Source organism: Ovis canadensis, chromosome 15 (assembly GCF_042477335.2).
Source record: "Ovis canadensis isolate MfBH-ARS-UI-01 breed Bighorn chromosome 15, ARS-UI_OviCan_v2, whole genome shotgun sequence".
NCBI classification, from domain to species: domain Eukaryota; kingdom Metazoa; phylum Chordata; class Mammalia; order Artiodactyla; family Bovidae; genus Ovis; species Ovis canadensis.
This window is the reverse complement of record NC_091259.1, coordinates 81,703,547-81,731,531: the sequence shown is the minus strand read 5'-3', so window position 1 is coordinate 81,731,531 and position 27,985 is coordinate 81,703,547. Positions and strand designations below refer to the sequence as shown.

General features: G+C 57.0%; 1 protein-coding gene across 10 annotated transcripts in view; it reads right to left on the bottom strand.

Moving 5' to 3' along the window:
• Positions 1–19: 19 nt before the first annotated feature.
• Positions 20–27,985, bottom strand: part of CD82 (CD82 molecule) — a 56,591-nt gene continuing 28,625 nt past the window's right edge. For 9 of the 10 annotated variants that reach the window (XM_069555504.1, XM_069555505.1, XM_069555506.1 and 6 more), the window contains 8 exons: positions 25,630–25,712; positions 19,807–19,879; positions 14,681–14,805; positions 14,463–14,537; positions 4,703–4,804; positions 1,655–1,861; positions 1,258–1,341; positions 20–957 (listed from right to left, as the gene is read on the bottom strand). In XM_069555504.1, the coding sequence (XP_069411605.1) occupies positions 880–957; positions 1,258–1,341; positions 1,655–1,861; positions 4,703–4,804; positions 14,463–14,537; positions 14,681–14,805; positions 19,807–19,879; positions 25,630–25,692 (807 nt within the window). In that variant the 5' untranslated portion in view covers positions 25,693–25,712 and the 3' untranslated portion in view covers positions 20–879. Of the gene's footprint in view, positions 958–1,257; positions 1,342–1,654; positions 1,862–4,702; positions 4,805–14,462; positions 14,538–14,680; positions 14,806–19,806; positions 19,880–25,629; positions 25,713–25,832; positions 26,167–27,985 lie in introns of those variants that run through there. The other variant, XM_069555511.1, reaches the window with a different exon arrangement.

The following is a 27,985-nucleotide window of genomic DNA, read 5'->3' as shown; positions in this document are numbered from 1 at the left end:
CATCTCCACCACGGCAGGCTGGATTGTTACAAATCCTCTTTAATAATCTGTCATGTGTGTTTTACAGAGCTGTGCCCTGGGCCCCTCCCCACTCGCCTTCAAGGCACAGCCTTACCCACCCATTCCCTGGGGAACAGAGCACAGGAGAAAGCATCCTCACTTCCCTGGACCGCTCAGGGTCCTGGTGAATGCAGGGCCAGCTCTGTGCCACAGTGGGAGTGTTCACCCCCTGCTTCCCTAAGCGGCCCAGGGCCAGTCCAGACCTTCATGCCCAGGCCACCCCCCACTTCAGCCCAGCTCACGCGGGCCCTGCCCCCACAGCATGGCCCAGACTGGCCTGAGCTGCTGGGTGGGGCTGGGTCAGGCTGAAGAAGGGGTGCCGCTTCTTAGGTCAAGTCAAGCCCACCCTCTCCCACTACCTCAAGGAAAATGGAAAAACCAAAGACAGAAGCATCAGAGTGGAAACAAAGCTGACCCACGTAGTGGGCAGAGAACCCAGGGCGCCTTATCCAACCCCCCTCCCAACCCCCCACCCGGTTTTTAACACACTTTCTCCCACACAATATATACAGCCCCCAAGGCAGGTAGAAACCCAGCCCACCTGTGCAGGGAGCATTTTCTTTGGGTTGCTAAGACAACCCTGGCAGACAGGGAGCGCGTGGAGGAGCCACAGAATAGCTGGGGCTTAAGGCTGATGGCAGAAAGGCAAGGAGAGGGGTTCAAGTCCCCAGGAAGCACCCCCCACTTCCAGCCAGCACGGGACGGACAAGGGGTCTTGGCAGTGAGGTGGGAGGCGGGCCTGGAGTGGGGGAGCCCAGGAGAGATCCCTGGGAGCCCTGAGGTTGGGGGTCAGGCAGGGAGGTGGGGACAGCAGCCGCCTCAGTACTTGGGCACCTTGCTGTAGTCTTCAGAATGGACGCGCCGGCATAGGAACATGGACAGGAACATCCCCAGGAGCTGGTGAGGGAGAGGGTGACAGTCAGAGGCGGGACCCCAGAGGAGCATCCTGCAGTCCAGGCCAGCACACAGGGCCCGACCTGGATGAAGCCGATCCTCAGCTACAGCCTCAGGACCAACCTGTGGCTCAGGTGGCAGAGGGCCCTGTGAGGGGTGGGGGTCAGGCCAGGCTTGCCACGGGGCCTCTAGAAGCCGATGGGCCTCAACTAACCCCTCCCTCCACCCCGGACATCTGCAGAGCAGGTTGAATCTGGTGGGGGGCAGCACGGGGTGGGTGGTTGGAGGGGAGGGGACCCAGACCTCGATGACAGCGACGCCCACACACACGCCGAGGATGACGCCCAGATTCTCCTGCAGCCAGCCCTGCACCTTCTCCATGCAGCCCTATGAGCAGAGAACACAGCCACGTCACCCCACGATGGGCCGCGTCACCCTGACACGCAGGATCACCGGGGGCGGGGCCGCCCCAGCCCGGAGGTCCAGCAGAGCGGGGTCTGGGCGGTCCTCGAATGGATCCACTGATGAACACAAAGATGAAGGTGCAAATGACGAGCAAACAGATGAATCAAAGGAAGGCAGGAACAGCTCCGTGAAGAAAGGTCGATGGAGCAATAGCCCAGGTGAGGCTGGGGGCCAGAGGGTCTGAACCCACTGTGCCCTGAGCCCAGCCCCCGCCCCCCGACAACCATCCACGCACCTCCTGGTACACCGGCCAGTCCTCGGGGTTGTTGCCGCTCTGGGTTCCGTTGCCAAAGGGGGCCTCGCAGAAGCCCTTCTGCGGCATCATGAGGGTGTCATCCTCATCACTCTTCTTGCAGGAACAGGGGAAGGTGATGTTGGCGCGATTCATGAGCTCGGTGTTTTCCGTCCAGTTGAGGAAGCTGACCCAGCCGCAGCACTTCACCTAGCGGGGGGAAGGGACAGGGTGCTCGAGCCCACCGCCTGCTCAGCTGGGGGCTTCCTGGACAGGAGCTCACATCTGCTCCATCCAGGTCTGCCCGCCGACTCCCACCCCTCACCCCAGTCTTAGCCAAACCCCCAGGATTAGAGTTTAGGTTTCACTTTGGGCTTTGTGAGCCACAAGGAATTGAAAGAGGCTCTCAGGAAACACCACAAACTCTGAAAACAGCAGGGGACAAAATCAGAAGCAGCAAAAATAGAAAAAAACAGAAGGGACGGCCACGCTGGAAGGACACGGGCGTGCAGGACATGAGGAGGGCAGTGGCGTCCGATGGGGGTGCGGGGCTGGAGTCAGGCCACCGCGCTCCAATCCAGTTCTTTCACCTACCAGCTACTCAACTCTGGTCAAAGCACTGACCTCAACTTTCCCATCTGGAAAACGGGGGAAGCTCACTCACTCCCTAACTCGATCTGTTACGAGGATGAAATGGGACGAGGCAGCCAAGGTGTCCAGCCCAGGTCAGGAGGGCGCAGCGGTTGCCCAGGAGAGGCCGGTTCCACCTGCAGGCTCTGAGCACATGCTGGAGCTGCGGTTTGGCTCTGAGCTTCCTGGCTGCCAGAGTGAAGAGGGAGACACGGTGCCTCTGCCTTTATAGAGGAGAAAATGCTCAGGATGATCCTGACCCAAAGAAAGCTCGTGAAGAGGACCCCAAGAGGCTTCAAATCACAGGCGGCTTGAATTGCCGTCGGGACCGGGATCTCAGGGGCGAGGCCTGTGTCCAGAAAATGCCCCTGAAGGCAGAGCGGAGTCAGGGGTGGGCCTGTCCAATGTTGGGGTGGGCCTGTCCAATGTTGGCCTGGCCCTGTGCACAGGCAACTTGCTGCACTTCTCTGAGCCCCAGTTTCCTCATCTGGAGAATGGGGTGATGACAGCCACTCTGCTAGGGCTGAAGGGCTAGTACGGGTGAGCTGCGTGCCACCATGCCCAGCACGTGGTCACTTCCCCGCAGGCCTCCTTCCCGTCTGAAGTGACGAGTTCCTGCACAGCAGCCCGGTGGCCAGCAGGGGGCGTGCCAGGCACACCCAGGCATTCACTTGCTCTGGTCAGTTTCTAGTTGAGGGCTTATCTTCTACCTTGCTCCTTTCTTGCTGGCTGCCTCCTCTCCATCAAGAAAGGCTGGCACCTCTGAGGGGCACCCACAGCCCCTCACACACCCAAGCAAAGTGAAGCAGCTTCTCTTGGTCGTTCAACTGCACCAGGCAGAGCCCTGCTCACCAGGGCCCCCTGCAAGGACACCCCCCGTGTCTCAGGGCCCCTGCATCGTAACAAAATATCACCACTCACAGGCCACATGATAAGTGCCTCGGGCTTTACAAACTCATTGCACTTGAGCGTGGATCAATAGTCCCATTTCAGAGATGAGGAGACTGAGTCAGAGAAGGCCTGGCCAGGAAGTAGCTGAGTCTTGTATTTCAGCCCCTGGGAGCCTGACTCACTGCCTGTTTTCTTAGCACCGTCCCAAGCAGCTCTGATAGACATCAAGTCACCGAGAGGTCCTGCCTGCTGCAGGAGATCCCCCAGTCAGCCCACCTCCTCCCCTGACACTTGTTTATCCTGGGACCCCCTAACCCCGATCTCAGCAAAGGGTCTCAGCAAATGTGGGATCAAACCGAAGGTGGGATGACAATGTCTTCCTGTGCGCCTGGAGCCTCGCAGGTGACACAGGCCCCCCGTGTCACCAAACCTCAGTGACGCATGTAGGCCAGGAAATGTCTCCCTCCCTTCCTTCACTGCTCGGAGAACAGATGTGCCCACGTGGCCAGGGCAGAGATCTGCCTCTAGTCTCCGGGGGCTCCTGCTCTCAGGCTTTCCTGCGCTGCCTCTTCCCTGCCCCTCACACCCACAGGCCTCCCTGAAGGCAGCGGGCGGGCAGGGCCAGCAGGTCCTCTTGTGACAGAGGGGGTGGCTACGGCCCGGGGAGGGCAGGTCCGGGCCGAGAGCGCACAACGTCCGGGACCACCCAAGGGGGGCGTCTGGGGCCTTATCCCCGAGGGTGTTTGCTGTGTGTGGTGACTGGTTTGACATCAAGGCAGGAACACGGACATCAAGGCAGGCTGGGAACCCAGTCAGTTAGTCAGCCCGTCTCTCTCTTCCACTTTAATTGAGGTGAAATACGCTAAAGTGTATAGGGCTTCCCTGGTGGCTCAGACAGGAAAGCGTCTGCCTGCAATGTGGGAGACCTGGGTTCGATCCCTGGATCGGGAAGATCCCCTGGAGAAGGGAATGGCAACCCACTCCAGTGTTCTTCCTGGATAATCCCCATGGACAGAGAAGCCTGGTGGGCTATAGTTCATGCGATCACAAAGAGTTGGAAATAACTGAGCAACTTCACTTCACACTGAAGTGAACAAATGCGTCTTGATGAACTTTTCTACCCTTGTTGACATAACCGCCACCTGGGTCAAAATTTGAATAGAACATTCCTTTCACCCTGGAAGGTTCCCATGCCATCTCCCCAGAGGCGGCCTGTGTAGCCTCTCAGCTTGGACACGCAGTCTTGTAACCTCCAGGGGGAGCACCCAGCCTGGCTGGAGAGGAGCGGGTGGAGGACTGCCCTCACCTCTCTGGCCAGGGGTGGGGAGAGCGCTGTGAATCCTGGATCAGCCTCCAGGCCTGGGGCCCCTGGGCAAAGACTTGTGGGGGTCACTGAGGGTTGGGCAGGAAGAGGGGCTGCTCAGGAGCTCCTGACCCCAGCAGACACACACTCACACTCACACCACCAGCTTCTGTCTATCGGGCGCGCAGGCCCACAGGCACCCAGAGGCCTGTCCGCGGGCCCCTTACCTGAGCCTGCACGTAGTCCCAGGCCTCCTGCAGGCCGTCCCCGGAGCCGTCCGTGTAGTTGTGAATGAGCTTGGTCACGATGCTGCCCATCTCCTGCTTCAGCTGCAGAGGAGAGAGCACGGACCACGGTCAGCATGCTCGAAACCCGCGACCCCATCCCTGGTCACACGTGCTTAAGCTGCCTCTCCGCCATGCCCCGAAACGCTGGGGCTATGCTCACTGCTCAGAAGCATGTTGTCACCCATTCCAACCACTTTCCTGGTCCTCCCTGGGCGCCAGCCCCCCCGACCCTAGTGCAGTCAGAGTCAGCCACCCCCGCCCAACCATCTCCTCAGCACTGAACAGTGCGTGAGCCTGCAGACGAGAATCTGTCCACGTCCAGTGGCGGGCGTCTCACCAAGCTCGGGAGAAACACTGCCGTCTTCTCAACAGCCCACAAGGCCCTACACCTTTTGGCCAGCTCTTTTTGTTTCTTTGTTTTTAATTAATTTACTTTTTTAATTGAAGGATAATTCTTTACAGAATTGGCCCTGCTGCTTCCAGACCTCTTTTCCCTGCTTTTCTGCCTTCCTTTTTAGTTACGGGGTCTTTGGGCAAGGCGCACTCCTGCCTGGGGCCTTTGCACTTGCTGTCCCCTCGGCCTAAAATCTTCTTCCCCCAAATATGAATGTGGCTCATTCTCCTACTCTCTTTAGAGCTCTCCTCAAATGGCTCCTCCTCAGAACAGCCTTCCTGAACCCCCCAGGAAAATCTCAGCCCTGCCCTATCCCCTGCCAGCCCCCCCTTATCCTACAAGGGGAGGCCCGCTGCAGGTTTTTCCCCGTAGCCTCGTCATAGCATGCTCATCTGCTTCCAGGATTTACGGTCTCTCTCGCCCACTAGAACAGGAGCTCCGTGTGGGGGGCAGCGACTGAGTCTGAGACAGCCTGGCCAGGGGAAGTGTGCGGCGAGCATGGAGAATGAACACACGAGGAACCCTGCCACCTGCCCAGCTCCAGGGCCCTCCCAAAGCTCACATCTGCCTTGGCTGGCTGGGAATGTAGGGTCCCTGTGGGAGGAGAGGGAAGCACCTGCTTTTCACTAACCCTGCAGAGGAAACACTCGTTTATAAAGAAGGTGGGTGTGAGGTGCTGGGATCAAAAGGCTCCGGCCCCCGAGGCCTCTTTCTGGGGTTTGAACAGAGGATCTCACTATGGCAGCTTTTCAGGAACCAGCCCACTGTGCAGCGGGAGGTGAGACCCAAACCGGCCCCACCTGCAGACCTTGCTCAAGGGCCTCCCCAGGCGCCCCAGCTGCAACAGGCTGCTAACGGTCACCTCTTGTCCCCACAAAACCTCAGGGCAAGGGGCCTGAGAGGAGCGGGAACACCGAGGGGACGGTCCCATGCCTGCCCCTCAGTTCCTGAGGAAGAGGAATCGGGGAGGTGGGACAGGGACCTCCAGATGGGGGCTTTCAGAGCAAGCTGGCTCAGAACTCCATGAGCGGGGGCTTCCTCCAGCTCCCCATGAACGCAGCACTCAAAGAACCCACATCCTGCAGACCGCCCTGCAGGCCCGGCCCCCTCCGTTCACCTGCCCCAGAATCGCTCTCTGTCCCTCACTTACCATAAATTTCTTAGTCAAATATTTCTCTGGTTTTACTGGCAGAGATCTACAACTTGCAAAAGCTAGCCTGTCAATAATCACAACAGTAGCGGCCAACTTTAATCAAGCTTGTTATTACCAGTACCGTGCGAAGGACTTTTAATGCATTATTTGACTATCCCTCCAGGCAGATCGAAGGCCTAGGTATTATGGAGAGGCAGAAAACAAGGCCCAAAGAGGTTAATTAACTTGCCCAAGGTCTCACAGCCAAGATGTGAAGAGCTGGGATTTGGACCCATGTCTGACTGATTCCAGAACCCAAGTTTTTATCTGTTGAGCTCTATCAGCATTTAAACCACATGGCCATCACTTGCAATAGGTCAGACCAGTTTCTTTCTTTCTTTCTTTCTTTTTTTTCTTTAGCACTTAATCTTTAATATGTTTAATTTGGTCAAAATCTATGGAAGTCTACAAAAATCTACAGACCATATGGCTGTGTAACGCAATGCATGATGTATTATAACAGTACCATACGGAGAATGTAAAATGTAAAGTTAGACATTAGGTTAACTCACAGATGTGAATATAGTCTTTTCTCCAGTGCTGACAAGGACCACTTACTTTAAAATTCTCTTAACAAATAATTAAAAGCTGCCTAGGTATCATTTTGAACTGCGGTGTTGGAGAAGACTCTTGAGAGTCCCTTGGACTGCAAGGAGACCCAACCAGTCCATCCTAAAGGAGATCAGTCCTGGGTCTTCATTGGAAGGGCTGATACTAAAGCTAAAACTCCAATACTTTGGCCACCTCATGCAAAGAGTAGACTCTGGAAAAGACCCTGATGCTGAGAGGGATTGGGGGCAGGAGGAGAAGGGGACGACAGAGGATAAGAGGGCTGGATGGCATCACCGACTCAATGGACATGAGTTTGGGTGAACTCCGGGAGTAAGTGATGGACAGGGAGGCCTGGTGTGCTGTGGTTCACGGGGTCGCAAAGAGTAGTGAACTGAACTGAACTGAGGTATCATTTTAAGCTCCCCTAGTTCTCTTGTTTGGAATGAAACCCCCTGAGGTCACTGCAACGAGCAGTTTTAAACCAGAGCCGCTTGGTGGTTTGCCCAAGTTACACAGTGAGGGCTGTCTGCTGCAGAATCTGAGCCTCTCTGCCCCGACCCTCTCTGCTCCACCTCTGCTCTGCAGTGAGCAGGTGACCCCTGAGGCGCGGAAAGAAGGCGGTCCCCAGGGGCATTTGCAGAGAGAGCGGTCTCCCCCCACATCCTCCCACCGGACCTCCCCCCACCGACCTGGGCTCTATTTATACCCGGCATGGTTGCCACAACAGCCCAGACTTCCCTGTTTCAGGCCCCAGAAATGAGAAGGCGATGGAAGCTGGGTGGTTTCCACTGAGGCTGGGTGGTTTCCATGGAAACACCACATCCATCCTCCGGCCCAGAATGGGGCCGAGGGACACAACTGGGCCAGGGGGGCCACGGCAGCAGGGCCTGATTCAGCTCGGCGTTGATGCCTTGGGACCCCAATGCCCGGGAGGCAGTGTCGGGAGCCCGGGGAAGTTACCCTGGCAACCAGGCTGTTCCTGAGACAGGGAGGAGCAGGGAGAAGCAGCTCCCCATCTCACTTCACCCCTGCAGGGGCCACTCTGTGGGTTCTGCCTGCCCCATGCCCACTCTCCCTCCTTCAAACAGCAACTCTCTTCCTTAGCAGTAAGCACCCCTCAAACCCTCCATGTGGCCGAGGAGTCCTGCCCCCTCACTGCCAGGGGCAAGCAAAAACCCAGGCTGCCACTTAGCGCCTTCTACACCCTGGTACAGTGAGTGGTTCAGGGATGGGCAAGTGACCCAAGGTCACACCCGAGGGCCCTCGCTTTCGGCTAATTTGGTGGGATGAGGGCCTGAGTGGCCACTCCAAACGCCCCAGGAGGAAGCCAGCGAAGGTGAGCAGAGCTGAGGATGAAGACAGTCAGTGCTGGTGGCTGAGCCTGGATCCAGCTGAGCCTGCAGCCAGGGCGGGCCAGTTTCAGTTGGGTTACTGTTACATGTAATAAAGAGGCTTGCCTAGGAATGGCTGCATAATTTACAGCCCAGTGTAAAGTGAAAATGCAGGGCTCCTTACTTCAAAATGATAAGGAATTTCAAGACACCAGCCCCAGCACAGAAAGCTTCGAAGTGTGGGATGCTGTGTGGCTGGCTGCTCAGTGTACACGCCTAGGAAGCTGGTCCTGCTCTTGCCCAATACCATCCTCCCCTCTTCCCCAAAGAGAAAACCAAGGTGCAGACAGTGAGAAGAACTGCACAAGACCAGACAGCTGGCAGGCTGGGGAGGTACACCCATCACCAGCTACATGCACCTCCAGGACCCCGAGATCCTGTCGCAGCAAGCCGCCCAGCATCTCCACCCGACCCCGACCCTGCCGCCCTCTGGGACACCTCTCCCCCGACCCCCACCCCATGCTACGCTTCTACGTTGCTTTGTGGTGCGACTTTTCTGAGAGAGGTACAATCAGAAGACAGCATATCATCCAAAACTAAGAATCCTTTTCTAGGCTCTGCTTAAATGCTCCCTGTGATGGGGAACTCAGTGCCATACAAAATAGCACATTGCAGGGAGGCTCTTGGTACAATCAGTTCATTTTAAGTTGCACCCAAATGGCTTCTATCCATTAGTTTCCATCCTCCCTCTGCCTCCCAAGTCCCAGCTGGGACCACACAGAACAAATCGAATCGTTCTCTCCCAGGACAAACGTCATTCAGATGTTTGAGACCCAACCGCACCTCCCTATGCCCCTCCTCCCCAGGGTAAACCTCCAGGCTCCTCTGCAGCCTCTTTGGGATGGTGTTCAGCCCTCTCTCCATGCTATTATGTGCCAAACTGCCTCTCACAATGAGGGGTCCCCATGCAATGAGAGGGACCCACACCTTCTCACCTCCTCCCCCTGTACCCACAGAAGAGGTTGCCAAGCGCTTTGAGGCTTCATCCTGTGAACCTGGTAAGAAATGAGGACCCTTTGCCCTGGAAGATGTGGAGGGGGTAGCATTTTCACTCTTAGTGGCCACCTAGGTCTTTCCTGAAAGTCTGGCTGCAATCTACATAACCAGCTACCGAAGAATTCAGCAGGGGGCCGCATCATATACGTCATATACGTCTGTCCCACGCCACGATAGGCTCCCTGAGGGCGGGCCCGAGTTAGGCGCTGGAGCCAGACATGCAGGTGCTTGACTCTCTGCCCACTGGTCTCCACAATCCCTTTCCAGAAGGACAGTCTGGGTGCCTTCTTCCCCTTTCCCGAAAGGGAAGAGAAAGGTCCCCACCACCCCCACCTCCACCCCCATCCCGACTCCAGCCACCTCCCTGTGGCCGTGGAAACCCAAGCTAATGAATCAGGAAGTTTCCATGGCAGGGAGAGCTGTCTCACAGAACACGCTGTCCTCAAGGAACTCGTTTAATCACCTGTGTGTTCCCTCCTATAGGCGCTGGCTGGTTGGCTACTGTGGGCCCCTGGCGTGGGAGAGGGAAGGAGGAGAAAGGGAATAATGGCTTTCCTGGCCGGCCACCCTCTCTGCAGAGCACACAGCAGTCCAGCTGAGCCCCCGTCACCACCAGCAGCCCCCTGCCTCGGCGCCGGCGACCACCCAGATCACGCGAGTCCCTCCCCTCACGCTCTCAGCCCTCAGGCCTTCTGCTCAAGCTGAAAGTGAAAGTGTTAGCCGCTCAGTCGTGTCTGACTCTCTGCGACCATATGGACTGTCGCCTGCCAGGCTTCCCTGTCCGTGGAATTCTCCAGGCAGGAATACCGGCGGGGGTTGCCATACCCTTCCCCAGAGGACCTTCCCGACCTAGAGACTGAACCCGGGTCACCTGCATTGCAGGCAGATTCTTTACCATCAGAGCCACCCAGGGAAGCCCCCCTGATACAAACTGTCAGAGCCTCAGTGGCCTCACACGTACAGGTCAGTGGGACGGCCTGTGTGAGCGCACCCAGCCCAGCACCCAGCACGTTCTGGGAACCGGTTACTAGTTCACCCTCTCCTGCACTGACCCCTGCCCACCCTCCACCACCCAGAAAGAACAAACCAGCATTCCAGAGTGACAGAGCTGGGAATGGCCTGAGAGGTCACCAGGGGCTCGGGGAGGCTGAGTAACACGTCCAAGGCCACATAGCAGGCAACGGCAGAACCCAGACCTGAGTTTTTCCCACTAAATGGGGGCTGGGTAATGATCAGACAAGGAAACAGCCAGAGGAATCTTAACTCCATACCTAAACCCCGGTTCCCACGGGGCTAATATGAGCATTGATACTGGTGACAATAGGAACAGCTGCCCATCCACTGAGCCCGTGCGAGGCATTAGTGAAGTCAGCAACGGTGACGATAATAGCAAACTCTTGCAGTGATGCCAGCACGCCTCTGCTCTGGGCCAGGCAGACACGAGGCCCTTCCCACCTGTCAACGCCTCCACCCTTGGTGCGCTACTTATAAGGTGGCCTTCGGGGTCACTGAGAAATGGTGGGATTTGAGGCAGGGCTGGAGGGCTGCGTGTCACCCCCACAATCTCTTCCATTCTGTACTTCCCAGGGGGCACCTGAAGGGGGTAAGCCAAGGCCATCAACAAGCTCATTTCCATCCGGGTTCAATTTTGCCACCAAATGAGTTGTGAGTGGTATGTTGGGTTTCTGAAGTGTTTTTTGGACTTTGGAATTATGGCTAAGGGAGAGTGGACCTGTAGGATTGCTGCCATTTGACAAAGGAGGAAACTGAGGCACAGAGGGGCTGAGTAACTTGCCGAGAGTCTCAGAGTGGGGCTCAGGCATGGGCAGCTAGGTTCTGGGGTCCAGGCCCTGGGCCAATATATCTGTGTTTTCTACAAGCCTTGAAGTCTGGGCTCCCAGCAAGCCTGGGGCTGGGGGGTAGCCAGCCAGGTGTATTCTCCTCCGTTGACAGCAGCAGACCCCACAGCTTGGAAGGCCCGTGCTTTGCCCAAGGCGCCCAGCCTCCCCTGCTGCTGCCCTGGAAACAGTGGCTGCTGGGAGGAGGGACACTGGAGACCACTTCAGGAGGGCCCCAGGGTCTCAGTCCCTCCCACCTGCTCAGGAGGCCTGGAGAGGGGGGAGACGGGGCCCGTCGCCTTCCAAAACAGCCTTTTTCCTTCAGGCTCACCCAGGTCCCACCTCCCCAGCTGGGCCTCATCTGCAGGAATAAACACCACCAAGGGCATGTTTAGTCTTCCACTGGGATTTACAATGTGCTGGGAAAGAAAAAATAAATCATTCATTCCAACTCGGGCGAGCGGGTGGCGCCAGAACTTCCCCAGCGAAGCCAGGAAATTTCCCCCTGCTTTCCAGAGAAGGAAGTGGGCCAAGGGGAGGTGGGCTGGGGCTGGGGGCTGGGGGGCATGAAGTGTGGAGTCTGGGAGCTTGGGGGAGGCAGAGAAGGGGACAGTAGGGCACCGTGACACACACAGCCTGGACTAGAGTCAGGAGAGCTGATTCTCCAAACCAGCCTGGCTCCAGGGCTGGGCGTCGCCTCTGGGGCATGGCTCCTGGTTGGCAGCCAAGCAGATTATGCCAGCTAGAGGGGAGGCAGCGTGGAAGTAGAGGGAAGCACAGGCCTCGGGTTGGAGTGGATGGGAATCTCCACCCTGTCGCATTTGAACTGCATATGACCAGGGCCAAAATTCACTGCCTTCCTGGGCCTCAGGTTCTTAAACTTGAAGATGCCAATAAAACTGAAATGAGTGTCAAGCGACCAGCTCAGCCCCTGGGACGAGACTGGTGCTCATAGATGGACACTGTCTTTATTACTGTGAGATGGGACAACACGGGGGTGAAGAGGCGGTCTGCCTAACGCCGTTTGACTAGCTTCTGAGTCACAGGAACCACTCACTGTGGCCCTGTTCTCACCCACTCTCTTGGTACTGTGCCACTGATGGGGGCCCAGAGAAGCCCCAAGGGCCATACAGTGGAAATGAAGACCCAATCCTGCAACCCTTGCACTGGGAGAGTAGCTTCCCTTCCCTCAACATCAGCTTTCTGTCTGGTAACCAAGCCAACTTCCTTTCATCTACTAAACTGCTATTTTCCCTTTCACCTTGGCTGCCAGGGAGCTCAGTGTTCAAGTTAGCTCTAAGCTCCCACGACAAGAGCTCTAAGCTCTTGTCCCCCAGCTCAGGAATAACGTTTTTCTTCTCTCTTGGTGTGTCTTCTGATAGTCCACATATTTATTTTAGCTGCTCTATGCCTATGTTGGAAGCTAGCTCCAATGTTCCTAGGAAACAGTAGGAACCACTGTAATGAAAATTTCACCAGCGTGAACCAGGAAGCCAGGTGGCCTGGGTTCAAACCCTGGCTCTGCCACTTACTAGCTGTGTGGCCTTTGGCCCAGTGACTTAGACTCTCTGTGCCTGGGGTTCCACATCTGAAACTGAGGGTACTCATACCCATGACCTCAAAGGCTTGCTATGAGGAACAAATAAACGCAATATATACAAAGCGTTTAGTGCCAGGCTTGCTCTAGATTCTATGAAGTATTACTTGATGATGTTGCTGTAATGTTTTCTCAACTTCCTTCCAAGAAGGATCTGTGGCAACTTGACTTGCAAAGTGGTAAAATGTAGGAGTCCACATGGCCACTGGCTCTGCCAGCCCCGTGGGTGGATGGGAACTGTGGTCCTGGAGGGAAGGCAGGATCCAGCCTCAGCTGGGCCCAGGGTGAACTCCGACCAGCCGTGTGGCGCCTGGGCCCTCACCTGGCCTGGCTGCTGGCACTGTATGCCCTCAGCCCTCACCTGGAGCATGAATGGAGGTGAGGCTCAGGAAGAGAAGGCAGGGAAAGTGGCTAACACTGAGCCCAGTATCTGGTGTGTGCTCAGTAGGGATCAGGGATAAGGGGCTAGCGTTACTACTACTGATGCTGTCGTTGTTAATCATCTCTCTGAGCATCTGCTTCCTGGCCCATCAACATAAGACTTACACAGCAGAGCTGCTGGGAGGGCGAGACGAGATAATGTGCGTAAAGCTTCTAGAGAATACCAGGTGCACACAGCAGGTGCTCCACAATGCTAACTGTGACAGTCACGATCAACTGGCACACCCGGTGGCCAACAGACAGCCCCCTTCTCTCTTGCGTCTCTGTCTTTAGAGGCTGAAAGCTGGATACTCACTTTCTCAGCCTCCCTTGAAGCTAGGAGTGCCTTTAAAACTCAGTCTGGAGGAGACTGGTCGGGGGCTTGCTTTTTGGATAAAAGTGATGGCCGTCACTGGCACTGCCCCAGACTTGCTTGCTTGGTCGGGGGCTTGCTTTTCAGATAAAAGGGATGGCTGTGGCTGGCACTGCCCCACTCCCTTTCTCCTGGCCAGAGCAGCACAGATGTCGGGCCTGGTGCTGTGGCAGCCGTCTTGTGACCACGAGGCAAGTGGCATGATAGAGGAAAGATGTCAGGATGAGGATGCTGAACAGACAGCCGGAACCAGGGCCTCTTGAGCTTCCAAACCTGACTTCTGGTTAAATCAACAACATACGTCCTTAGAGTTTAAGCCCCAGTATGTCTGATTTTCTATTCCTTAACACTGAAGGTCTTCCCTCTGACATGGGAATAACATTTTCATGGACCGTCTGCTCCCTGGGCCTCATCTGCGGACGAGATGCTGAGAATTATGCTAAGTGTTTCGCTAAGATAATCTCACTGAATCATTGCAGCAACCCTGAGAGTTAAATTATTCATGACCCCCGGTTACAGAAGGTGAAACAGGAACAGAGAGGCAAGCAGCTTGCCAGTGGCCACACAGCTAGGAAGTGGTGGGGTCCAGTCAATATTGGGCCCAGCAGCGACTCCACCCCCCTGTATGGCCTCCGCCCACCTCTAGCATTCTGCCATGTGACCCCAGGGAACCAGAGGCCCTGGAGGCTGACCTGGCACCTGCGAGATTCCTTTTTTCTTGGGGGATCCTAGTTCCCCGACCAGGGATTGAACCCACACCCTTGGCCGTGAAAGCATGCAGTCCTAACCACCAAACTGCCAGGGAATTCCCCACCTTTGGGTTTCTCCATGACAACCACGAGGCCTCTTGTCTGTCCCCCACCCCCAGGCCACCCCCACCCCCACTCCCTACCCACATGGCTAGTCCAGCCCAGGTCGGGGTGGGGACAGGGTCGGGGGGTGCTCACCTGGCCCATGTTGAAGTAGAAGAAGACCCCTGCAGTCACCTGGGCGATGAGGATCAGCAGGAGGAAGGCAAAGTACTGGGGATGCAGAGCACACAGTCAGCAGGGTCCCCACCACGCCCTCCTCACCACAGATGCCCCCACCCAGACTGGGCCAGGGCCCCCTGGGCAGGACGAGGTGGGGGCGCTGGGCGGACAGTGCTGGGGGGGACTGTACTCACCATCCCCAGCAGGCAGCGGACCTCGTTGACGGCACCCAGGCAGCCCAGGAAGCCCATGAGCATGGTGAGGGCCCCCACGCTGATGAAGACGTAGGCCGCCACCTTGAACGAGCTGGAGGAGGTCTCTGCCAGGGGAGAAGACATTGGATTCAGCCTGCCTGTCTCACCCTTGCTGAGTGCAAAATCGGGGCAGGGCTGCAGCCACATCCCTGCCGTGGGGTCGGGACACGGGTCAGCCATCCAGCCAGGCACCTGCTCCCTCCCCCGCTTTGGAGGTGGCCTCCCCTAGATGTGTGCCCCGCCCCTTCCCTGCTTTACTTTTTCTCCTTAGCACTTAAGGGACTGAAAAGACTCTAGTTTTACTGACTTCTCTTGCTCATCATCTGCAACTCGCAGGAGCCTGTAAGCTGCATGAGGGCAGGGGCCAGTCCGTGCTGAAACCCCGCCCCTGGGACAGCGTCCAGCACAGCAAAGTGCTATATGAGTCACTTGCTGAATTAACGAAACAGACTGGCAGGTTCCGCTGTGGTACAGACACAGAGGCCCACCTTCCTCCGTGTCCATAAACAACAAACATGGCCCATCTTGCCCATTCACTATGCCTCAGGGCTTCACACGTCTGCCAGAACTCTGCCCGGCAGGCACTAGCATGCCCATTTCACAGATGAGGAAACTGAGGCTCAGAAAGGCACATCAGCAAGGGCCAGAGCTGGGATTTGCGAAGAGGCAGACCCAATCTTTTGTCCACCTGATGCAAAGAGAGACTCACTGGAAAAGACTCTGATGCTGGGAAAGATTGAAGGCAAAAGGAGAAGAGGACGACAGAGGATGAGATGGTTGGATGGCATCACTGACCCAATGGACATGAGTTTGAGCAACCTCCAGGAGAGAGTGAAGGAGAGGGAAGCCTGGTGTGCTGCAGTCCATGGGGTTGCAAAGAGTCGGACACGACTGAGCGACTCAACAGACTCCCAACGCCAGGCTCTTTCCACTTCTGCACGGGCCGTCCGCACTGACGCAGGTGTTTCTCTCCTTTATTTGTTCGGCCCACAGAGATTTACCAGGAACCACTGCATGCCAGGCGCTATGCCAACTGCTAGGTATGCAGCAGTCAGTCAACCTGCTGAGGTCCCCACCCCACGAAGGTGACGTGCGGTGGGGTGAGGGGTGTGAAAGGCCATGAAGACGCTGAGGCTGGCCAAGGTCAAGAGAGCACGGCAGACGCCTGAGGCGGGAGGAAGCTTGGGGCACGGGAAGGCAAGATGGAAAAGAAGGTGAGAGAGAGAGGAGTCTGACAGGGGATACGCGGGGTGGGGGAAGGGGGGGCTGTGCCTAATGGCAATGACGGAGCCCCCCGCCGCCAGGTGGATGGAGGTCAGAAATCTCGGCCAGCATTTCCCAAGAATCCCAACAGATCACGCAGGGAAGAGCTCACATCCTCCTCCAGCTCCTAGGTATTGGGTGTGTGGAGCCCACTCCAAACCCTGAGGCTGTGACGTGCCAGGAGGGCCCGGGGGATTGCACCTCCCGTGGGCAGGGGGCTTCGGGCGCTGTCCTCTGACAGCCCCGGGCGCTGCAGTGAAGCTGGTGAAGCACCCTCAGGGCGTGGGGGGCGCGGGCAAAGCTTCCAGACGGCAGCAGAACGACCCTGAGAGCCTGAGCGGATCAGGACTACTCTCGGGGATGCAGACTCCTGGGCCCACCGCGGCTGGGCAGACTTTGCAGGAGATGACCCAGAATCCGCCTGTTCGTTGTGCCTTCCCAGTGACAGACACGGCCAGGGCTGCCAACGGGCTGACTGACCGCAACTCCCGGTGGAGAGGGCTGCCAATGGGCTGACTGACCGCGACTCCCGGTGGAGAGGGCAACCCTCAGAGGGGCTGAGGTCCCCACCTCGGCCATGGAGGGTGCATGGGGCCCTTAAGGAATTACCACAAAGCTGGCGCATAGGTGGGTAGGAGGGGGTGATCCAGACACACTTCCTGGGCACAGACAGAAGGTTCTGGAGCTGAGGAAATGCCCTGGCCAGCCCACCTCACTCTCAGGCATCAGGGCAGGGTGGCCTCCCCGCCCAGCTCCTTAAAGGAGACCCGGAGAAGTTGAGCAGAGGCCCGAAGGGGGTGAGTGAGGAGACTTCCCTCTTACTCCAGGCCCTTACTGCCCGGGCTCTCACCCGCCAACAAGAGCAGGGGAAGGCGGTCAAATTTTGCTTTATCTTAAACTTCCTGGGTTTGGGTTTCAGCAAGCCCTCCCAGTGAATCCTCCTCCTCCCAACATCAACCGGCACTGCCTGGAAATCCACGGTGTGCCAGCCCCAAAGAAGGCCCTTTATCCAAACCAGCCTGCTGAATTTCCGCCACGGCCCAGTGAAGGTGGCGCCACACCCTGATCCCTCTGTTGGGGCCTGGAGCAGCTAGGAGACTGCAGACGGGGCCCAAGGGGCAAGGCTGGGGGCTGAGAGCCCGCCACCACCACCGCCACTCGGGGCCTTCTGCTGGGAGGCCAGCCGAGGTGCGGGCTCTCTGTTTCCCAGAACATTGTGTCAGTCCCTGTCCTCCTCCAGGGCCTCAGGCTGCTCCTGATCTGAGCAACCTGATACAGGAAGGGGGCACGTATATAGCCCAGGTTCTATGCACCAAGACTGGCATCCTTTGGCCTTGTTGGGTCTCAGAGGTACCAATGAAGTGGGCAGGAAGTAGCCCAAACCTCCCAAAGTGCCCAAGGACCAGGCAAAGTCGGTTGCTACCTAACCCAAACTGCTGCCCATAGCCTCTGACCCCTGCGGGATGTGGGCAGGCCACTTTCTGGGCTTCTGGGTTTTAGTGTGTTTTTTCTCTCTGTGAAATAAAACTAGTAATTCCAGCTTCTTAAAGATGTTCTAAGGATCAGATGGTATTATAAACTGATTTAACAATCATTTATGTAGGGTTTACGATTTATTAGAAACCCTTCTAAACTCGTTCAGACATTAACTTGCCTAATTTCTCACGATGGACTTTATGACGTGGTCTGTTATTACCTTCATATTACAGGTAAGGAGGCACAGAGGGTGGAGTAACTTGCCCAGGATCGCACAACCAGTAGATAGCAGAGCCAGGACTGGAACCTTGGCATCGGGCTTGGTGTTCTGCATCCTGACCCGGCGTGCTGGTTTCTGCTCCTGACAGTGTGAATGCGGGGTGTTCTGTGGGGCCGGTGGTAGGGGGCCGGGGGGTGTTCAGGAGCCATGCCCCCTGGTTTCCATTCCTGTTCCCCCACCCTCTAGCTGTGCCCTTGGACAAGTTACTACCTTTCCCCTCAATTTCCTCCATTGTAAGATGGGGCTGGTAATGCCCAGCCCCAGGGACTCCCAGTGAGGATTCAGCAAGGTAAGGGGAGAGCCGTGTCACGCAGGCTCTGGGCTCACGCACACAGTAGGCCCTGGGCTCCCGGTTCTGACTCTCACTTGTGGCGAGACTCTTAGCAAGTATTTTCCTCCCTTTCTCTGAGCCTCAGTTTACTCAAGGGTATAGTGACTGGGCTAACAAATTAGTGCTTCTGAACTTTGGCTGCCTGGGGAACCCCCTGGGAAGATTTTTAAAAGCCTCGGTGCTCCGGAGCTCCACCCAGACCCCTGGAGTCAGATCCCTTGGGGGTGGGGTCAGGCCTTGGTATCTGCAAAATCACTCGGGTGCATCCAGGGGGCTTCCAAAGCCTGGCCAGTTTGAGATTCTCAGCCCTGAACAGTGAGGACCCTGGGAGCGCCGAGCAGGCGGGGAGCTGAGGGCAGAAACGCGGTGGGCCGGCTGGGCCCAGAGACTTTGCTCCGAGGCACAGTGCCCACTGAGTGTGCACCACAGCCCAGGAAGCGGGCAGCCTGGGCCGAGCAAGCGGGGCCGGGGAGAATGTGTCCCACCCTCCTTGCAGGGAGGGCATGGGGGGTGTGGGCACCCGACTGTGCCAGGAAACCCACACCTTAGCCCCTGGATGGGGAGCAGTCCACGCCCTGCCCCCAGGAGAAGTCAGGACTGACAGTCCCAGACAGCAGCGGATATGGTGGAGGGGGAATCACCCTTGCTTCCCTCCCTTCACGTCCAAGGGGAGGCACAGCCCCCCGGGGCCCCCTCCATCACCCATCCTAGCCTGGTTCCGTTTCATTCAAATCAAGCAGCTGTCATGGGCCTGAGTCCAAACCTGCTGCCTCGGGCAGCTGCTGGGTGGGGAAGTGAGCCAAGGACCCGCTTGCTGAGGGGCGTGGCATCGCTGGACTCTGCTCTCTGCCTCCGTCCCACCTCAGGACGTCCACTGGAGGCTAGCTCAGCAAGCCTGGCAGGCTTCCTGGAGGAGGCAGCGAGAAGACCAGAAAGGCCTCCTATCATCCTGGCAGGGCAGCCTTGGGCTTCTTCCCCTCCAGCTTCAAGAGGGAGACAAGGGGCTTCCTTTACCACCTGGACCAAAGCTCTGGGGGTTCGAGTCCCACACCCGTCACTCCGAGGTTGGGTGAACTTGAGCCAGGGACATTACTTCTTTGAGGCTCACGTCTTCATTTGAAAGGCAGGAAGTTCCTATTGCCCGAGGCTGCTGCGAGGTTAAGGCAGTTTATCTATGCCAAACGCTTGGCTCCATGCCTGGCTTACTGTGACCACAAACGGTAGACGCTGGCCTGACGCCTCCTCATCACTGCATTTGCCTGGCCCACCTGGCCGGGGCCAGGCACATAGTAGGTGCTTCATGCATGCCTGATGATCTGCCCCTCCTGGCTTTTCTTCTGAACTGGGAAGGGGAGGCACTACTGCCCACGTGTTGCTGAGCAGGCAAGTGGAGACACGGAGGAGGTAAGAGGCTTTCTCAAGGTCAGGGCAGAGGGAAGGGGCCAGGATGGAGAACAAGCCTCTCTCATCCCCCAGCCTTCTCCAGACAAATCAGCTTTGTTTGGAGAGGGAGAGAAAATTCCTTCTGAAAACCCCTGCGGAGAGGCCCAGGGGCAGAGCGGTCAGCATCAGGACCTGGGCAAGGCAGGCCCCGAGGGCAGCTGAAAAAGGGCGGGGCGGGCTTTGAGGGTCCAGGACTTGTGGGAGCAGCCCCGCCTGCTGCCTCACCCCTCGTTCAGAGACAGCTGGGCCAGGGGGGAGCAGAGGGCTCCTTACGTAAGATGGAGATGAAACTGTTCTTGTCGACCAGGATCCATATCCCAAAGCCCAGGATCACCGCGCCCAGGACCTGGAAGAAGAAAGGGGCAGTTAATGGGGTCCCCTCCCAGCTGCCCTGGGGAGGAGGGGCCACATCCATCTTTGCCCAGCCCAGGATGTCAGGGTGGCCTCAGGCCCTGAACCCCAACTGCAACCAACTCCAGCAATCCAGAGAGCAGGCCAGGAGTGGGAAGTCCCTACTCTCTCTGCTCTCCCCTACCCTACACTGTGTGCGGTCAAACTGAGGGTGCCGACTCCTGCCAGGGGGACCCTCCTACTTATCTCCTGGCTCTTCCCCAGCTTGGGGGCTGGGAGCTTCCCAAACAAGCCAGGCTCCAGGGCACTTGGAGCCCTCCACGGACTTGATCATCGAAGCCCAATCTGTCCTCAGATCTCTCGGCTCTGAGACCACTTTTCACGGGAGACTTCCTGACCCCCAGCCAACTAAGGGGGCCTCAACTGTGGGGCAAGCACCATCGGACCCTTCTTAAACCCACTAAACCCACTGGGTTTAACTCCGCCACATGTCTCTCTGGCTGGACTGTGAGCTCCCTGAGGGCAGGGGTGGGTTGCATGCAGCCTGTGGACCTGGGCACCTACTGTACCAGGGGCAGAGGACTCAGTGAGGGACTAAGTTCATGAACCAGACTGTGTACATACAAGATTAGAAAAGGAAAGGAATGGGGTGTGTAGTGGGGCGTGGTTGTGTAGGCCCAGGCCCAGGGATTTCCTGCCTCCCTTCCCTGCACCAGTAGGCAGACCCACAACCTGAGCCTACCTCCCCAGGTGGAACCCCCACCAAGATCCACCCTCCCATCAAGCCAGCTAAGCGTGGGGAGGGGCCCACAGTCTGGCCAAAGCACAGATTCCCGTAAGGGGATGGAGGTGGGGAGGCCTGCATCACCCTGCAAGACTGGCCTTCCCCTGGGGCCTGTCCTGGGTCCAGCTTGGGGATAACACAGTGCACCACCATGCCCCTTTACCACCAGCCCTGGGCTCCGGCCTTAGCCATCATCCCATAATCTCAGGGGCTAGGCCAGCAGCTGCTGATAGAGCCCTCAGCCTGGGATGAGCCCCTTGGTCCCAGGGGCTTCGTCAGTCTTGCTCTACAGTTATTAAAAACCAGAGCTGGGGCCCTGGGTAAGGTGAATGGGGCATTTGCTTCACATGTAAAAACTCAGGGGACACCAAAACCACTCAGTAACCAAGATAAATGAGTTTATAGCAATCATTTTTAAGAAACAAAGCCTCATGGGGAAAAAAAATTCATGATGAACAAAATATCAATCTTTTAAATAAAGACAGGCTTGGTGTTAACTGCTTTTGCCTTTTGAAATGGCGCAGGGCCCCAATGTGGTGGGCTATTGCTAACCCCGAAGCAAGTACCTTTCTCGCCTCACCCTTAGAGACAACACCCCTTAAAGACAGCAGCAGCTGAGGCCAGGAAGGGAAAGAACAATGACCCCCCGACATCTGTCCCCAGCAGCTCACTTGTCACCTCCTCTCTCCCTGTCAGATGGGCTGTTATTGTCCTCACTTTACAGACGGGGAGACTGGGCTCCTTGCCTGAGGTCACCCAATTCACCCATCAGGGGCTCAACGGCAGGTCTTATTGTACAGCTTGGTCACGTGGTGGCAAACCAGGGTCAGGGATTCTGGGGGTCTGTCCTGGGCCTCGGCCTAGAAAGCCAGTCCCTGAAAACAGGGAAACTGGGACCCTTGGGGTGGGCCCACCCGTAAGTGGTGTGCCCACACAGCTCGCTGGGAGGAAGGTGGGCTTGACAGGGCCTGGCAGTTAGGTTTTCAAAGACTCCTGAACCCCTCCCCACCCCAGCCAAGCACCCCAGCACGGCTGGCCCAGGGTCTGCCCTGCACTCACAGCCATGTGAAGGAGCCCCGGTCTGCTCACCTGCATTCATGGGGCAGGGCTGCAGGAAGAACTGCCCTCCCAAACAGAGAATGCAAGACAGGGCGGAAAATTCCCTCTGGGCAAATATTTTACCCCCAGTAGAGTAAAATCCCAGACTGCCCAGCTGGGCTCCTCAGCTCGCCTCCAGGAGCCCAGCAAGCGAAGCGCCTGGCACGATCTTTTCGGTTCCTCTGCAGGTCTGGGGGGAGAAGGCAATGGCACCCCACTCCAGTACTCTTATCTGGAAAATCCCATGGACGGAGGAGCCTGGTGGGCTGCAGTCCATGGGGTCGCTAAGAGTCGAACAAGACCGAGCGACTTCACTTTCACTTTTCATTTTCATGCATTGGAGAAGGAAATGGCAACCCACTCCAGTGTTCTTGCCTGAAGAATCCCAGGGACGGGAGCCTGGTGGGCTTCTGTCTGTGGGGTTGCATAGAGTCAGACACGACTGAAGCGACTTAGCAGCAGCCGCAGCAGCAGGTCTGGGGACTACGGCCTGACCGCTTGCCAGGTGCTGCTGGATCCGTGCCAGGCCATGGGACAGCCAGGAGCGAGGCCAGGTCGGGGGGCCGAGCACTAGGACACCCCCTTTCTCTGTGAACCCATACTTGGGCTACGGGGCACATCCCACATGAACACCTCTCCCCAGACTCCCCAGAGCCTCCTGACAGGGGTCAGGCGCCTCACAGGCCAGCATCCTACCTGCAGAAAGGCCACGGCACCCGCGGCCTCACTGTTTCTTTAGATCTGAGAAAAGCTGATGACTGGGTAATTTTCTGGGGAGTTTGGGGTCACGAAGGAGGGTAGGTCTGAGTGTACACGTGGACCCATGTGCATACGTGAGAACACACGGCAGCCAAAGCGATTTTGAACCACAAGTTCAATCACGTAACCGCTTCCCGCTGTGCAGGAAACACAGACCCAGATCCTTCCTGGAAGGGCTGTTCGCCCAGCTGAGAGAGGCTTGCTGGGACCCACTCCCCCGGTGCTGGACTTCCGGTCCTGCGGTGGATCCGCACACCCCAGCCACATATGTAACTGCAGGGCGCTCTTGCTGACTGCCCTGATGAGGTCAGCTGCCTTGTTATCTGCTCTGTTAGGGACCATGTCCTTCATTCCCAGCACCTCCCACAACTGCAGTACTATTGTCCACTTGAGCCAGTATTTGATGGAAGCCCATCACCCCGCAGACCACCGGCCCCAGGAGCGCAAAAGCCATGGCTCTTCCACCAAGTGAATGTCTACCTGGCACCCAGCACGGGGTCTGAATACACAGGGCTGTCAAGCATACTCTTGGCGGATGAGTGACGAGTGACGGGTAAATGGACAAACACACACACGCTGTCTCCTTTCATTCTCTCATTTCTCTCTCCCCCTCTCTCCCACTACAGCCCCCCCTCCATGTCCTTATGAGCCCTCCTGGGCCACGGCACCCGGGGAGGGAACACCTGCTCCCTGCCAGTGTCCTGGAGCAGCTGGGAGGAGATGAAGTGAGCCCAACCCTCAGAGTGCGGCCCGAGGGAAGCTCGTCTAGGCTCTGGTTCCATGGGGAACCTGGGAGTGGAAGGGACACCCTGGCCCCAAACCCTCAACCCCTCTCACTTCCTCCATGAAGCCTCCATCTCCGTCCCTCCTGCTGCGTGGGGGGAGAGGGGATGTCTGTGTCCCTGCATCCCCAGGCCCTGCCACCTCTGAGGCTGAAGCCCAGACTCCCAACTTGGGCCCTGAGAGCCCCAGGGACAGAACCACCTTGCTCCCACATTCCACCCCTCATCCTGGCTGGCTGGCCCTTAAAGCTGGGCCTCAGCCGGGAGCACAGTGCCTGCCAGGGAAGGAGTGGTTCAGGCTGTACGGACAGCTGATTTCCAGAAGCCTGGCCCTGCCGGGAGCGCCCTGACCGCCAACCTGGGAAACTCAGGTGCCCAGGCCCTTTGTGGCCATCAGTGGAAGGCCGGAGCGGCAGGGCGGCCTCAGCAGCATCCTTGAGGCGGGGAAGGTGGGCCAGAGCCAGGGTGGACCCGCTGCAGGGCAGGCAGCACCAGAGCTGTCCATGTCCACACAAGTGTGTGCATGCATGTGTGGGCACATGCACGTGCGTGCGTACATGCTTGCACATGTGTGTACACACATGTGGGTACATGACCGTGTGTGGGTACATCCGTGTGCACACATGTGGGTGCATGGATGTGTGTGCACGTGTGCGTGTGTGCGAATGTAGGTGCATGTGTACATGTGTGTGTGTGTGCGTGCATGCAAGTGGGTACGTGTGTGTGCATGTATGCCAGCAACACACCTGTAAACATCTATGTGTTGGGTTAAAGCTATGAGAGGGAGTTTAGCATGATGCTTTGTTTTCCAAACTTTCTATACTCCTGTGTAACTTGTAATGTAAAAAAAACTTTTTTTCCACAAGGAATTCATTGTAGAAAATTTGAAAAATGCAGAGAACCAAAAAGGATGAAACCAAAAATCTCAGGAATCCCAACAAGACTATTCAGAGGTATTTTCTGTTCCTCTTAAAAATATGCATGCATATTATATACCTTTAAAAAAATAAAATTGAGTCATAATAAACATCCTATAAACATTTTGATTTTTTTTAATAGTGTCGGGTGAACCAATAGCATGAGAGGCCACAGCCCCCAGCAGCACTCCTTTAATGGTCTCTCTAGTCCACTCTTCACCCACCCCAACCCCCATCACACACTCACACTCTCACACACTACTCACACACACACACATGCACACCCCTGTATGCTCACACAAACATACATACCCCACACACACTCACACATAATCTCACATACACACACACACACATACTCACCCATAAGCGTGTGCACATATGCACACACACACTCACACATAATCTCACATACACTCACACACATATATACTCACCCATAAGTGTGTACACATATGCACGCACACACACACATCTCACATACTCACACACACTCACCCATAAGTGTGTACACATATGCACACATACACTCACACATAATCTCACATACATTCACACACATATATACTCACCCATAAGCGTGTACACATATGCGCGCACACACACTCACACATCTCACATACACACACACATACTCACCCATAAGTGTGTACACATATGCACACACACACTCACACATAATCTCACACACACACACATACTCACCCATAAGCGTGTGCACATATGCACACACTCACACATAATCTCACTCACACACACACATACTCACCCATAAGCATGTACATGCATGCACACACACACACACTCATTCCATCATCCTGGCGACTCCGAGGCAGGAGGAGTCCTCCTGTGCCAGACCAGAGAGGAAAATCAAGGCCCCGGGAAAAGCAGCTCCAGATGGGCACGGAGCAAACAGCTGGGCGGCTCCAGGCCCAAGAGGCCTGCAGGGTGGGTCTGGGGAGGGGCGACGGTGTCCTCACTCTGCCCAGAGCCCCGCCTCCTCTTGCCCACCCTCTGGGAGCTCGGAGCAGCAGGGGACACCCCTCATCATGTGGGTGGGAGTGTGGTGGGGCAGCTGGGGCGGGCAGAGGAGGATGGGGAGTCAGGACCGGACAAGGAAGATGCCGTTCTCCCCACGCCCACCTCCCACCCGGACCACCCCCATGGCCTCGGAGCTCGGGAGAGGGAAGGGCTGGGGCACGGGCCCAGTGTTCTGCCTCCGCACCAGCTGGGAACGCTGGGAATCTCCTTCCACCCCCTCCTGCTTGCATTTCCAACAGTCTGCCTGAGGCCCCAGCCCCGCCGCACCCCCACCATCAGCCGCAGGCTGGAAGGTCTTGGACTGGGATGCCCCCAGGAAGAGAGTCTCTTTCCTAGGCAGTTGGATGGTGCCAGTCATACTTACAAAGAAGAGCAAGTTGAAGAGGAAGAGGAAGTACTTGGTAACTTTGATGCAGGCTGACCCCATCCTGTCGGTCCTGGAGCTCCCTGGGCAGAAAAGACAAGGCAGGTGGGTCAGTGCTGCGCAGGACGTGGGCTGGGGGGAGGAGAGGGAACTGATGCTGACGGACACCCCAGACCCACTGACCCTCGATCACCCCAGCTCACCCTCGCCACAACCTCACGAGGTAGGTGCTAACGACGTCAGGTCCTATCACAGGGGACCCTGAGGCCAAGAGGTTAGATGACCGACCCAGAGCCACACTGCAGAGGGGCAAGGGTGTGGGTGGCAGCTAGGGTCTGGCTTAGACGCTCCACCAGGGCTGGGCCTACAGGAAAGTTACTAACGATAACCCTCAGGCTCCCTGAGGTCAGACACAATCAGGAATGCCTAACGGCCAGCCTTCAGGCCCCACGGGGCCAAGGGAGCCAGCAAAGGCAGCTGGGGCTGAGACAGCTGGCCTGGGACAGCTGCAGGGGCCGAGCTGGCCTGGGGGTGGGGAAGTAGGCACCAGACGCTGTTCCCACCGCCCGGTGGAGGGTGGGGAGAAGCAGCTACGGAGCAGAGGGATTAGAGGGCCCAAGGCGTGGGCTTCATCCCTTCTTCCTCCTGAGCCGGTGGCTCCCCCTGTCCACGTGGAGGTACCCTCACCCAGGTCTAATCCATCATTTTTGCCAAATGGGAGCTCAGCTTCAATTTTCTACACCTCCAGGGACCGGGGTAGGGGAGTTAAGGGGGAACATGTGCCCATGTTCGGGCACAACATGGAACAAAGCCGTCCAAGGAAGGAAACGATGACCTGGGTGGTAGTGAGTGCCCTATCCCAAGTGGTGTGCAAGCAACAGCTGAATAAAGACTTATGGGAATTCAAGCGCTACAGGGGGAGATTAGACTGAACACTCCTCCAGGCTACCAGGGTCCAAGGCCTGGGTCTGAGAAATGTGGGAACAGCAGCGACTCAGAGCCAGGGAAGTCCAGCCTCGGTAACTCCACCTGGGGCCTCCCCCAGGCCCAGAGTGGGGAGAGAACACGGGTTCCCCTCTTGTCAAGAGATCCAGAGATCTGCGATCTGAAGCCAGGCCTGGCCCTAGGAAGGCCTGCTGGGGGTGTCCCCATGAAGGAGAGCTATTGTCTTCTGTCTCCCTCCCAGTGCAGCGCCTGACAACCACAGGCACTTGGTAAACTGGCACAGAACAAAACAGCAAGAGAAGAAAGAGCCTCTCGCCGAAGGAGGCATGCTTTTCTTGCCGACCACGGCCCTGCTTGAGTTTCCTCCCCGTGAAGGCAGAGGGGCTGCCCCAGGCTCAGCCCCAAGCCGCCTGTGGCTAAGTCATCCCTTCCCGAGAAGAACCCCACGACCTCGGGGAGCGGGGATGCTGGCTGCATTCTTGTGAAACTGGAGAAGTGTGGAACGGTCGTTCCTTTGTGCCGGCCGGGGCTGTTGCACAGAAAAAGGCGTTTCTACCCTTTCTGGCTTCACGTCCTCCATTCAGGCCGGGTCTCCAGGGCAGCCTTGCAAGGTTGCAGGTGTTCAGAAAGGGGCTGGCCGGCGCTTCCTCAGGGGCTCAGCAGTAAAGAACCCACCTGCCAGTGCAGGAGACTCAGGTTTGATCCCTGGGTCAGGAAGATCCCTTTGGAGAAGGAAAGGGCAATCTACTCCAGTATTCTTGCCCCGGGAATTCCATGGACAGTCCATGGGGTTGCCAAGTAGTCAGACATGACTGAGCGACTAAACAGAAACAGCCACCTGGCCTCCCCCATGAGCGGCACCGACTCCGGGCAGCTGTTGGTGCGTGTCATCCCTTTAGTCCTCACGACCTGCCCAAAGGTGTGGAGGGTCTTCCTCTCCGGCGGGGGTCAGGGGTGGGGGAGGCAAGTGAAGTAACTTGCCCGAGTCACAGAGATCCTTAAGCAGTGGTGTGGTATTTGAGCCATAGAACCACCACATTCCACTCTATTTCATGGGCATGGTATTGCTTTTTATTGATTTTTACAAGGTGGCACTAGTGGTAAAGAAGGGCTTCCCTGGGGGCTCAGCTCGTAAAGAATCTGCCTGCAATGCAGGAGACCCCGGTTCAATTCCTCGGTTGGGAAGATCCACTGAGGAAGGGTTAGGCTACCCACTCCAGTATTCTTGGGCTTCCCTGGGGCCTCAGCTGGTAAAGAACCCGGCTGCAATGTGGGAAACTTGGGTTTGATCCCTAGGTTGAGAAGATCCCCTCGAGAAGGGAAAGGCTACTCACTCCAGTATTCTGGCCTGGAAAATTCCATGGACTATACAGTCCATGGGGTCACAAAGAGTCGGACAGACTGAGCGACT